The sequence below is a fragment of the Mesoplodon bidens genome (assembly GCF_964165515.1).
Source record: "Mesoplodon bidens genome assembly, chromosome: 15".
NCBI lineage: Eukaryota > Metazoa > Chordata > Mammalia > Artiodactyla > Ziphiidae > Mesoplodon > Mesoplodon bidens.
Genome location: NC_138171.1, coordinates 23,059,777 through 23,072,467, shown reverse-complemented (window position 1 = coordinate 23,072,467; position 12,691 = coordinate 23,059,777). Strand labels below are relative to the sequence as shown.

The 12,691-nt window shown below is 56.9% G+C and overlaps 1 protein-coding gene across 1 annotated transcript; it reads left to right on the top strand.

Moving 5' to 3' along the window:
- The first annotated feature begins 2,686 nt into the window (after nucleotides 1–2,686).
- Nucleotides 2,687–10,237, top strand: MYL9 (myosin light chain 9). The gene is made up of 4 exons (XM_081257381.1): nucleotides 2,687–2,827; nucleotides 5,983–6,192; nucleotides 8,395–8,556; nucleotides 9,455–10,237. The coding sequence occupies exons 2-4, from the start codon at nucleotides 6,009–6,011 to the stop codon at nucleotides 9,625–9,627; spliced, it is 519 nt and encodes a 172-aa protein (XP_081113507.1). The 5' UTR covers nucleotides 2,687–2,827; nucleotides 5,983–6,008; the 3' UTR covers nucleotides 9,628–10,237.
- The last annotated feature ends 2,454 nt before the right edge of the window (nucleotides 10,238–12,691 follow it).

Genomic DNA, 12,691 nt, shown 5'->3' with positions numbered 1-12,691 from the left:
CTGTAACTTATAACACTGTACATCGACTATATTTCAATAAAAAATTTTTTCCTGATTTTAATCACTGTATTATGGATATGTAATATAATCTCCTTTTTAGGAGATACTCACTGAAGTATTTCGGGGTAAAAGGGCTTGATGTGTGCAACTTACTCTCACATGGTTGGGGAGGAGGATACACACACACACACGGAAGACAGTATAATAAAGCCAAATGTTAACGATTAGAGAACCTGGGTGAAGGTATATAGGAGCTCTTTGTACAGTTCTTATAACTTTACTGTAAGTTTGAAACTATTTCAAAGTAAAGTTTTTAAAATTTAATATATCCAAAACAGAACTTCTGATCTCTCACCAAACCTTCTCCTTCCATAAGAGACTCATTTTAGAAAATGTTAGCTCTTTCTTTCCAGCTGCTCAGACCAGAACCCTTGGAGTCTTCAAGTCTTCCTTGACCCTCACACACATACCAATCTATGCGAAAATCCTACTGGATTCAACTTCAAAGCATGTCCAGATGGGAATTCCCTGGTGATCCAGTGGTTAAGACTCCACGCTTTCACTGCCGAGGGCCCAGGTTTGATCCCTGGTCGGGGAAATAAGATCCTACAAGCCGCACTGCATGGCCACCCTCCCTCCCGAGCCAAAACAATATGTCCAGAATCCCATCACTTCTCCCACTGCCACCACACTAGTCTGGACACCTCATCCTGTTGAATAGCTCCTCACTGGTCTCCCTGCTTCCCCCTCCCCAACCCCAAAGGGGATTCAGTTAGAACATAAGCCAGATCATGCCACCCTTCTGCTCAGAACTCTCTGATTTCTTACAGCGGCCTACGAGTGTAAGCAGGTAAATTAAGGGGTCCCTGGAGGAAGAGAACCAGGAATGGCTTTCTTGACATAAGAGAAGCCATTTTGGCCTAAGTCATTTTGTGATCGAAGCCTGACCACAATGCTTGCCCTTGAACAGGTCTCAGTAATTACTGATCTTAAGAGAACAAAGCAATGCAGGAACAGAGAAAAGGCAGTCAAACAACAGTGCACTGATAAAGCAGAGTCCTAGCTCCTCCTCAAGGGATAGACATAATAACTTGTCTTTGCGCTCTGCAGGGACTAAGACCCACCCCCCCAGGTGGAGGACAGAATGATGATGCTGACCCTCCTGACTTCAGCTAAAGCTTGGACCTTGGCCCCATTTCCATGCGGATTTCTCCTCTGCTCAAGCCCCTTCATGAATATGCATGTACCCTTAGCTTAAAACTTCCCCAGTTTTGCTGTTCAGGGAAACACTGCTTTGGGAAAGATCACCAGTAGGATTCTCCTTACTGGCTGCAAGTAATAATAAATCCTTCCTTCTCCTGATCTTTGGCTTGTTAGTGTCTATTGGCTTGACACCCACCAAGAGGCAAACCCAGTTTTTGGGTAACACAAGGATCCCCGGGCTAGGTCCCTAGTGCTTCTCAGACCTCCTCTCCCACCCACCTCCCCTCAGTCACACTGACCTCCCGCTGCTCCTTGACCGTGACCTGGGCAAGCTCCCCCTACAGGGCTTCTGCCTCAGAGGCTCAGCGGGCTGGCTCACTCCCTCACATCCTTCAGCGCTGCCCAAATGTCACTTCCTGGGAGGCAGCCCCACCTCCCGTTACTCTCTCTCCCCTCACCTAGTTTTATTCTCCCTCAAGGCATTTATTTCTACCCTCCAAGCCATGGAGCTACTTGTTCATGGTATTTCCCTCCACAAGAACAAATGCTTCCTGAGTGCAATTACTTGAGTATTTACCCCAGCACCCAAGCACAGTGCCCGGCAGGTAGCAGGTGTTAGTTAATATTTACAGAGCAAGTAACTGGGCGTTGAAAAGTTCCCTTGGGAACGTCCGTGTTGGATCAAAGGGGAGAGAGAGCAGGGCGGGAGTCCAGGTGGGGGCTGATGGGTAAGGTGTTCCTTCACGGGTCAAAATGATGGACCTGATGCCCGATGGCAGAGCGGATGGGTCTGTCCTTCCAGACTCCATCCTCCAACTCAGGCCAACAAGAGAGGGACAGGGGGTGCAGCCCCTTTGGCAACGATGCTCCGGGGGTCCGCTAGCCCCTGCTCCTCTCGCTGGCTCCCCAGGGTCTACGTGGGTCTTTCTGGCCACTCTTTCACTGAATTCTCACCACCACACTCCCATTTTACAGGTAAGGAAACTGAGGGCACCTAGAGAGAAGAATGACTTGGCTGAGGTGGGCTGTCCCCAGTGCGGTCCCACCCCACTTTCATGTGCGCCCCACACCCCAGGAGGCTGACTGCTGGCTCGGTATGAGGATAGTGGGCTCTCTCTGACACGCCTCTTCTCTGGGACTGGAAAAAAGCCATACTTGGCCTGGTGGAAGGAGGCCCTCCCCCGGGAATGGGCCGGGCAGCGCGCCTTTGGGGGAAAGATGGGGGTAGGGTCTGAGGACTAGAGGCCCCTCTGGATGTTCTGCCGGCCTCGCAGGGCCGGCCCAGATAAACCCCCTTCCCCGGGCAGTCCAGGCCCCCTACTCACCCCCGTCACCTCCCCGGTCCACGATGGGGAAGGCCCTGGCAGCCTGGGGGTTCACCCGGGAACACCCCACCTCCCGGGCCTGTGGGTCAAGGCCAAATAAGGCCGGGCTGCCGCGGCCCCGCCCCCGTCCCGCCGCCGCCGCCGCCGCCGCCGCCGCCGCACATTCTTCTGCCTTGTAAGGCCCGGCGCCGCGCCCCGCCCCGCGCCCCCGCCGCGCCCAGCCCGGACCCCACCGACGGCCCGCCATCCCCGGCTCCGCACCCGCTCCGCGCACCGAGCCAGCGCCTTCTCCGCACCAGGTGGGAGCCCGGCGGCCCGGGTGGTCTAGCGTGGGCGGTGTGACGGCCGCGGCCCGAACTTGGGGACGCAGGGAGGTGTCAGAGGGCCCCTGTGCAGGGACAGCTCGTGGGCCTGGCTGGGGCTGCAAGGTTGCTCGGTCTGACGGGGATTCTGGCTGGGTCTGGGCAGCAGGGAGACTGTTCCCGGCTCTGGGAACCAGTGGGCCTATGGCCAGGGAAGACTGTCCGGGCCCTGCCCCTTTGCTGTGCAGTTAGAGGTGCCAAGCCCAGGACTCGGGATGCCCGGGAGGACGGGAGGGCGTTGTGGCTGCCGGTGCTCCCTGCCCTAGGGGACCCATGTGTGTCCTCCAGAGCGTCCGTGTCCCATCCCCCATCTCCTGGGGCAGGAGAGAGGGATGGAGACCGGAGTAACCCCCGCCCACACTCACGGAGGCTGTGTGCCGCGCCCTGGGGCTTGCCCACTCTGAGCCATCTGCCCACCTGGGCCTGCCGGGTGGGGAAGTTGCGCCAGGGGCCCTCTGCGGGCTCACCCCGCCCCCCGGCTGGACAAGGACCTGGGCTTCAGGACCTGGTCCCTGCTCCTCCCCAGCCCTCCAGCTGCTCTGGCTACTCTCAGGAAAGGGTGAGATAACTGTCTCAGATGAGGTGAGTTTACCAGCAAGGCATCTGGCACTGCCAGCCATAGGGACCATGAGGTAATGGGGGACACGGGCCTTGTCTTTGCTGTTACGGTGGGATTTCGGGCACCAGAAAGGGGGAGGTGGCACCTAGTTGCAGCAGGCCAAGTACCCGCTATATCGGATCGCTGGTGCCTAGGGTCCCCAGGAGGAGGAGGGGACGGCTCCAGGGCTAAGAGGCCAGCCTGTCTCTGACCCCAGTCCCTCAACCAAGACTGGAAACTGCCTCTGGTCACAAAGAGTCCTCAGCCCCTCAGGAGCCATCCGCCCACCATGAAAGGCCATCTGCCACCCCCAGACCCACCCCTAGCCCAGGGGTCCTGGCTTCCAGTTGGACTCTACCCCTCTCATGGACACACCACTTCTCGGGCCTCAGTTCTTTTAATTGCACAGTGAGGGGCACCCCACTCTCCCCACCCTGCTTCCCAAGACTGCTGGGATGGACAAACTGTACAGTTCAGTGCTCCAAGCCCTGTCACGGCCCCTCAGCACAAGAGGGCGGGGATGGGGTGGCCAGGGAGGCAGGGGAGCCCAGCTAGTATCAGAGCAGTGGGTGAGCTCTTGGCCGCTCCCGCCTCTGGTCGTGGCTTTCTCCCTCATCCTGCCATGTCTGCCCTAGAACTTTACGGGGGGCAGGGGGAGGGGGGGGAGTGACAGTGATGATAACCATCACGGCCTCTGCTGGGCCCAATGGACTTCTTCTCGGCTGTGGGTGCCATGAGTCAAAGTCCCCAGAGAACATCTGGCTCAGGGAAGGAGTGGGCCCCTCAAAGCACTAACCACAGGACAGCACCATCCCACTCCCACCCAGGTCAAGGGTGGGAAAGGCTTTTGTCTACGCACCCTGAACCACAGGAGAAACCCTGAGGGCCAGGTGTGTCAGTCCAGTGGGACCCAGTGGGACAGTCTATAACTATAGGCAGCTGTGGCTCTGGGGAAGGGCTGGGGCTGGCCAGTGTCCCAGCTCAGGGTTTAAGATCTCAAAGGCCAAAGACGGCAAATGGCTTGAACAGGGTCATGAGATAAAGGCCTGGCGACAGATCGAGGAGCACTTAAGGCTTCCTGCAGATCCTCGACAAAGGGACTCAGGGCAGAGGAAAGAGGGAGGCGAGCAGTCTTGGGGCCTCGGCCAGGCCCACAACTGCCCCAGCTGAGGGGCACATGGCCCTAGGTCTTCAGGGGCACAGTCCCCACTAGCCATGACAAGGGTTCAGGGAAAGAGCCCTTGCTGGGCCTCAGTTTCCCCATCTGTACAGTGGGGCCAGCAGACTGGCTGCAGTTGCCTTCACAGTCATTCATTAAACAAGCATCTATGAGCACCACCGTGGCTTAGCTTTAAATCGGGGGACTTACACCAGCCCTGAGTGATTGTGAGGGAGACAGACCTTTAAGTGCTTACTGTCAAAGCCAGGGTGGGGGGACTGCTCCCCAAGGGCTGTCTGAAGAACTGGGCTGGAGAAGGAAGGGCATTCCAGGGGGAAGGGCCAAGAAGGAAAGTCGGGGGGCGGGGGGTGTCTGGGGAGCAGACATAGATGGCAGGAGGGACGCCATGAGGGATGCCATGGCCAGTCAGAGAGCAGGGCAGGAGGGGTTCACACAGGGCCTTTGATGCCAGGCTGAGGGGCCAAGACTTGCTAGGGGAGGGGAGGGGATGGCAGGGACCCTCAAGGGTTTCAAGGTGAAGTGTCTGGGTCTGTATGCAATGGGTGAGACAGGCTGGAGGCTTGGAGACCAGGTCTAAACAAGGGTGACAGGAAGCTGGGGTTCTGAGCCCGGGGGGGGGGGGGAGAGCTTTATGCTCCTATACGCACTGAGGAGTGAGAACAAGGAGTAGGGCCCAAATCAGGTCTATCTCCCACCCTAAGGGGCTGGTCAAGTGTGGACAGGTGGGGGGAAGGGAGACTGTCCAGAGCACTGGCCTTCCAGAACCTCCAGAGGAGGGAGGGCAGAGGGATGGGGAGGAGGAGAGGATGAGGAATGTCAGGAATGCAGGGCCGCTGACCCAGCTCCTTCCTGCTGGTGGGGGCAGGGAGCCTCAGAGCCTCTTAGGAGGCAACCCACCTTGTAAGCTGGAGAGAGATGGACAGTGTAAATGCTATTAAGGCTTAAAGGAGATAAAGCACGGAAATGGTTGGCACTGAACCCAATCCTAAGTGTCTTACCCAAACAGTTACAGCAAAAATAGCTTCCTCTGTGCTGGGCACCATGCCAGGGGCTTCTTGGGCACTAAGTCAATTAATCCCTTCGGCTGGGCACTCCTATCCCATTCCCAGATGAGTATACTCAGAGAGGTAGAGGAAGTTGTTTCAGATCACACAGGGCCAACGCTGTATGCTTCTGTGATGAGCTGGGTGGCAGGAGCCCCAGGCCTATGGGAGCACGAAGACCGGCCCAGGCGCTGACAGCCGAGCAGGGGCAGGCCAGAAGATTCTCTGGCCCGGGGTCACAGGCTCTCCCACTTACACCCACTGCCTACAGGAAAGCCCCACACGCCCGCAGCCAAGATGTCCAGTAAACGGGCCAAGGCCAAGACCACCAAGAAGCGGCCACAGCGGGCCACATCCAACGTCTTCGCGATGTTTGACCAGTCCCAGATCCAGGAGTTTAAGGAGGCCTTCAACATGATTGACCAGAACCGAGACGGCTTCATTGACAAGGAGGACTTGCATGACATGCTGGCCTCACTGGGTGAGCAGGGGCGGGGTGTGGGAGTCCAAGTGGGCCCAGCAAGGGCTGCAGCTGGAGCAGGCGGTGGGGCTGCTCATCCCTTACGGGACACTTCCTGTGCACTGACATGAGGCACCCACCCTGGAGAGTAGCTGCCATCACTTTCTCCATTTAGCAGGTAGGGAAACTGAGGCACAGAGCAGTTCGCCACTGGACTTGAACCCAGACAGGCCCACTCCAGGGCAGGACTGCCTCAAGCAGATTTGTGGATTGGGCTGCCCGGTACCATTTCATTTAAAGAAAGGGATCCGCAACTACAAGCAAGTTTGAACTGCATGGACTTTCCGTTGTACAATGGGGAAACTGAGGCCTTAGAAGGGAGGCCAGGGTATCTGCCCCCCTCCTTTAGAGGTCACCTGTGTCAGGCTCTGAGAGGCTGACTCCAGCGATTTCCCGAGAATCAGAATCAGAGCTGAAAGGGCTCAGGAATCTAGTGCATCTCACCATTGCTCAGATGGGGAAACTGAGGCCCAGAGGCCAGGCCTCCAGACACCAGCCCCCAGCCTGTGGCTCTGCTTCCACATCCCTCCCCATGTGCTAGCCACAGACAACCACCCTCGACCCAAGTTCCTGGTGCCCCCTTCATCCAGGTGAGAGCACCTCAGCCAGACACTGGCTGGGGGAAGGGGTGGTCTCTGGCAGTAGAGGCGGCAGCCTATGGCCAGATAGGCCTGAGTCAGTCCCTGGCATTGCCCCTCACAGCTGGGCAGTCCCGCTCTGTGCCTGTTTCCCCTCCTGTGCAATGGTGACCCTTGTGTGCACCCCAGGGTGTCTGGTGGGAGGAGCAAGCAATGTAGAGGGAGCAGGAGGGCTGACATCACACACTGCCCCCACCCTCGGCACCACACCCCTCCCAGCTTCAGGCCAGACTCACCTGAAGGCTCCCTCCCTGAGGAGGTCACCAGCAGGAAGGAGGACTGAGGCCTGGCGAGGGGAGGAGCTGTGAGTCCCAATGTCACAGCTCTTCAGGCCTCGGCCATCCCATGGGGACAGAGCAGAGTGTGTGAGGCTCAGAGGAGACAGGGACACGAAGACTCCTTCCATTTATGAGGGAGCGCCTGCACCCAGGGCCCTCAACCCCAGAGACTTGATGACAGTCCTGGGCATCTACCCAGAAAAATCCTCACTCCTGTTTGTAGCTCATGTCAGTGAGTCCACAGATCAATCATGGCCTCTGGTTAAGAACATCAGCCTCTGGGAATTCCCTGGCAGTCCAGTGCTTAGGACTCCACAATTCCACTGCAGGGGGCATGGGTTGGATCCCCGGTCGGGGAACTCAGATCCTGCATGCTGCACCGGCATGCCCAAAAACAACAAAAAAAGGAATATCATCCTGAGGTTAAAAAACAAGAGCAGCAAATAATAAAATAATAACAAGAAGCAGCTCTGCAGGTATTATCTTAAATCTCAAAGCAATCCTATTAGGTAGGTGTGATTATCATTCCCACTTTATAAATGAGGAAACGGAGGCTCAGAGAAGTTAAGTAATCTGCCCAAGGTCACACAGCTACGAAGTGGTAGGGTTGGGATTTGAACCAGAAGTCGATTCAAATCCATAGGGCCAATGCCAATCATCGTTCTGCCCATTTTACAGCCATTGCCTTCTTCACCTTCACAGTCCTCCTCAGAGGCAGGGGAAACAGGCATAGAGCTGGGATTCAAACCCTGGCCTGTGTGGCACCAAAGCTCACTGGTTTAACTACTTTCAAGACTGTGCCTGGGACCTGGGGTCTGGCTGCCTGGCTTCAAATGCTGGCCCTACTCCTTACCCGCTGTGTGACGAAGGACAAGTCCTAACCTCTGGGCCTCAGGTCCCACCCCTGTGAAGGGGGATAAGAATGCTGACCTCACCGGTGGTGAAAGTTAAAGCGATAAGGCACATGGAGCACGGGGCGCAGTAAGCGGTCAGCAGATGGGGGCCCTTATACTTCAGTGAGCATTACCCGTGGCGGACATCCAGACCCCAGACCTGAGGAGCGAAGTGGTCAAGGCCACCTGCCAGGAGAGCGGGGAGGGAGCAGTCAGAGAGCCGGCCGTCCCAGAGAGATGCTTTACAGTTTACAAAACGTACTGTCTCCTGTCTGTGGGGCCGTGAAGGGAGGGGACAGGGAGGAGGGAGGGGACGGGGGGTGACAGCAGGCCCCAATGGCCCCCCCACCACAGGGAAGAACCCCACGGACGAGTACCTGGAGGGCATGATGAGCGAGGCCCCGGGGCCCATCAACTTCACCATGTTCCTCACCATGTTTGGGGAGAAGCTGAACGGCACGGACCCCGAGGACGTGATCCGCAACGCCTTCGCCTGCTTTGACGAGGAGGCCTCAGGTGGGCAGCCTCTGGATGGAGGCCTGGCCAGGGCTGGGCCTGCACACCTCCCCCAGGGCACCCCCGCATATGCCGGGGGGACCCGGCCACGCTGGGACTTCAGGGCCCCTTGCCCCCAAAGGCCAGAACAGAAATCACCCATTTCTGTTGCCAGAACTAGAAAAGCTATGCTACTTTCTGGTTTTCTCCCCCAAATGCGAGACTAAAACAGCCCACATCCACCAAGCTTTCCCATTTCCTAGTTCACCTGCTGGCCCAACGCACTAGGCCTCTGCTTTCTACCCTTCCAGACACCAAACCATTTCAGGCCCTCTGGCCAACGAGGTACAGAAACCAGCCCCCATCCTCAAATCTTCCTAAGGGCTTCTATCTCACAGCTGGTTTCTCCCAGGGACAGGCCAGAGCGACGCTGGCAGTAGTTGTTTCAGCAGTTTCTCAGGGGTCACAGGCACACCACTGGCCTAAGCATGTTCCAACATTTTCCTGACTGCCATCACAGTCCCCTACCAGGTTGGCATATTTTCATCCCCATTTTCCAGACCAAACAGGCAAAGAGAGGTTAAGTAACTTGCCCAAGGTCACACAGCTAGAAAGAAGTGGGGGATCAGCATTCAAACTCAGGCAGTGGAACTCTGGGGCTCAGGCTCTTAAAGCAGGACATAGCCAGCACCGCCCCACAGCCCCAGGTCCCCTGCAGAAACACCTCCGACAGCCCCATGGGGGAACTCTTCCCTATGGGCCCTAGCGACCTTGAACTGAACAGAGACCAGGGCTGTGGCTTTTCCTGGCCCCTCCGGGGTCTGAAAGGGCCGGTGGGGGCCCCGGGGATAGGGGATAGAGGGTGTTAGGTGTGTCCTGGCCCGAGTCCCTGTCTCATGGCCCTGGCCCTGCCCTGCAGGTTTCATCCACGAGGACCACCTCCGGGAGCTGCTCACCACCATGGGCGACCGCTTCACAGACGAGGAAGTGGATGAGATGTACCGCGAGGCGCCCATCGATAAGAAAGGCAACTTCAACTACGTGGAGTTCACCCGCATCCTCAAACATGGCGCCAAAGACAAAGACGACTAGGCCAGCCCAGCCCCACTGTGCCCAGGCCCCGCGTCCCAGTCACCCGCTCCCTCAGACACTGTCTGCACCGGCTCTGCCCACAAACCCGCGAGCCCACAGGCCCCTCTCAGAGGATCCTCCCTCTGAGGGGTTAGGGTCCCAGCTTCCAGTGGAGGAAACGGGCTGAGAGAGTGCAGTGCCAGGCAAGGGGCAGAGCGAACGTGAGGCAGGGGCTCCCCCCGTGACCCTCCAAGGAAACCCCATCTTCTTGGGACCTGGGCCAGAGGCTGGACCTGGAGGCACCAGGGGAAGGCCCCTCAAGAGAGCCCAGGCCTCGGCTGTCGCCCGCCCACTCCCAGGCTGCTCCCCACGGGCAGGGCCCTGCGTCCTGGTCTGGGACACCACTGCACGTGCAACCCTGTGCAGGGCATGAAAGCCCTTCCCCAGCCACTGCCACAAGCACGCGAACCTCACCCAGGCCCCCTCTCAGAGGACAGGATGCCAGTCCTGTCCCCTACACCCTGCCCAGCCACCAGAACACACGCCACCCCGCCGGGAGTGCGCTCCAGATGAATGTAGGGTGGGCGTTTGTCTCGGCGAGACAGAATGTCTAATAGAAGGCTGAGCACTGCCTTGAGTCTGTGTGTCTGTGACTGGGGTGAAATAAAGGAGCCCCTATGCCCCAAACACCCTCCCACCCTCTCCTTCCATCCCCCAGGGCTGCCCCGATCTCTCCAACCCAGCCCCTGGCCCAGGGGAGGCTCAGCTGAGACCAGACCAGCAGTGGGGAGCAGACAGGTGCTGAGGGGAAAAGCCCTCCTGGCAGAGAGAGGGCAGAGTGGGGAGGACCCACAGGAATCACCACAGCAAATCCCAGGGGGGGTCTGGGCCTCTGAGGGGGCAGCGGTCAAGGTCACAGCGTTCAGGACCAGAGCCTGGATCTCCAGGGTCACCTCAATGCTCCTGGAAAGTCAGGTGGTCCTGGAAGAACAGGGAGGCTTTGGGAACAGTGAGAAGGGCTCATCCCATTAGCTCAGGATGGAGATGAGAATGAACGGATTTCTCGCGGGCAGCTCCAGGCAGCTACCAGGTGTGTTCTGAGCTGCACCCGCCACAGCTGGAGGGTCAGTTCAGCCACATGACCAGCAGCACAGCAAGCCAGAGCTTTTCACATCCCACATGTGCAAGAGACGGGCAGGACGGGATCCCTGTTACATCTGAACGATGGGGACACTGACCGCGGTGCCTGGAGCATAAGGGGAGGGGAAATAACGGCTGAATGAACAGAGAGTCAATAGCGACAGGGACTGCCTGAGGTCACCCAGTGGGTCTGGGGCAGAAAGAGCTGGACCTTGGCCTCTGGACCTTCCATGGGGCTCAGGCCAGGGCTGGACACATCCCACCCGACCCCAGCAGGGAGCAGGTGCTGGGCCCCTCTTGGTCCCGCTGCCTTCCCTAAGGGTCACCCAGAGCCAGCCAGCCACAGTGTATGACAAAGGTCTGAGATCAGAGCCAAGGGAGCACTGAGCACTAAGGTGATCCTGCACTGGCCCAGGAGGCCTAACCTCCCACAGGTCTCTGGCCCTATCGGGGCTCCAGGCCCCTTCCAGCCAAGCCCTGGTCAGAGCCCCATGAAACCCCTCCTCTTGCCTCCAAATTGAGCCCCACAAGTCCTTGATCTCAACTTTAGACGGAGCCAGCCCCAACCAGGCACAAACACTCCCCAGACTCAGTCCCAACCACACCGCACCCTTGACCCTGACCCCAGACTGTGGGCCCCGAGCGACCCTCGCCCCAACCCCACGCTGAGTCTGGCCACCCACTCACTGCAGCCAGCTCCCAGGACTCCCAGAGCACTGGCCACGCATGCCAGACACCAGGGTCACAGATCACTCGGCGGGGCCACTGTGGCACCAAAGGCCTTCCTGGGAGAAGGCAGGGACATGCGGTCAGAAACAAACCTCCTCGATCCCAACCCCCAGTTTTGTCGCAAGCCTACTCCCCCTCCACCCCAGAGAGAGAAGGCTTCACACCCAGCTGTGGGTGGGACAGCACTAGTGCAGCCTCACTGGTTTCAGAGCTGGCCTGGGGCTCACGGGACCCAGCGGATGGGAAAGGGGAAGTGTTCTGTGTGGAAGGGCAGGCCAGCAGGCCAGGGGGAATCTGCAGGAGGCGCTAAGAGGGAAAGGGTGTTGCAGGGGACGGGAATGGCCTGAACAAAAGTCTGGGAGCAGGAGTGCATGTGGCACATACTCAGGAGCCAGGGGGAAGGCAGTTTTTCACTCATTAATTTATTAACATCTCACAGCAGCTTTTTAGAAAAGAAGCGGCAGCAGTTAATGTTTTCTTTCTCACAGGCACCATTTAGAGGTAACAGTGAAGCACCCCCAGAACTTTCAAAGTCTGGCACAAAACTCAGAAGACACACACACACACACACACAAAGACCAGTGGATTTAAATGCATGAAGACTAAATGCTTCTTTAGGGCTAAAGAAACCATAAGCAAAGTTAAAACCAAATACAGATCGGAAGAAAATATTTGTAGCGTGATGAATAAAAAATATCAATGACACTATCCTATAAAAAGAGCTTCAACCAGTCAATATGAAAAAGGCAGGGAGTCCCCTGGCAGTCCAGTGGTTAGGACCTGGTCAGGGCAGCCAAAAAAAGAAAAGACAATGGTAGGAAAAAATGGGCAAATAATATGAAAAGAGAATCTCACAAGAAATATAAACACTTAATAAACATGTTTTATTTTATTTTATTTTTTGGCCATGCCACACGGCTTGTGGGATCTCAGTTCCCTGTCCAGGGATTGAACCCAGGCCATGGCAGTGAAAGGCTGGAATCCTAAACACTAGGCCATCAGGGAACTCCCTTTTTTTCTTTTTTTTAAATAAGCATTTTTTAAGTGTTCAATATCATCATATAATTGTAAAAATATTCTATTTTTCCTAGTTTTTTCTAGTTTTAATTCTTATACTTAGATCTTTGATGAAAGTGCCTGGGTCTTTGACAATTATATTCCCAGGAACAATAGTTCTATCTGGAAAAAGTTGTGTGACCTCAGACAACTCACATGA

Excerpts from the sequence above, each read along its gene's own strand:
- MYL9 (XM_081257381.1), top strand. The coding sequence starts at position 6,009 with ATGTCCAGTAAACGGGCCAAGGCCAAGACCACCAAGAAGCGGCCACAG. Across the intron at positions 6,193-8,394 it reads TGACATGCTGGCCTCACTGG|GGAAGAACCCCACGGACGAG; the intron begins GTGAGCAGGGGC and ends CCCCCACCACAG. Across the intron at positions 8,557-9,454 it reads CTTTGACGAGGAGGCCTCAG|GTTTCATCCACGAGGACCAC; the intron begins GTGGGCAGCCTC and ends CCTGCCCTGCAG.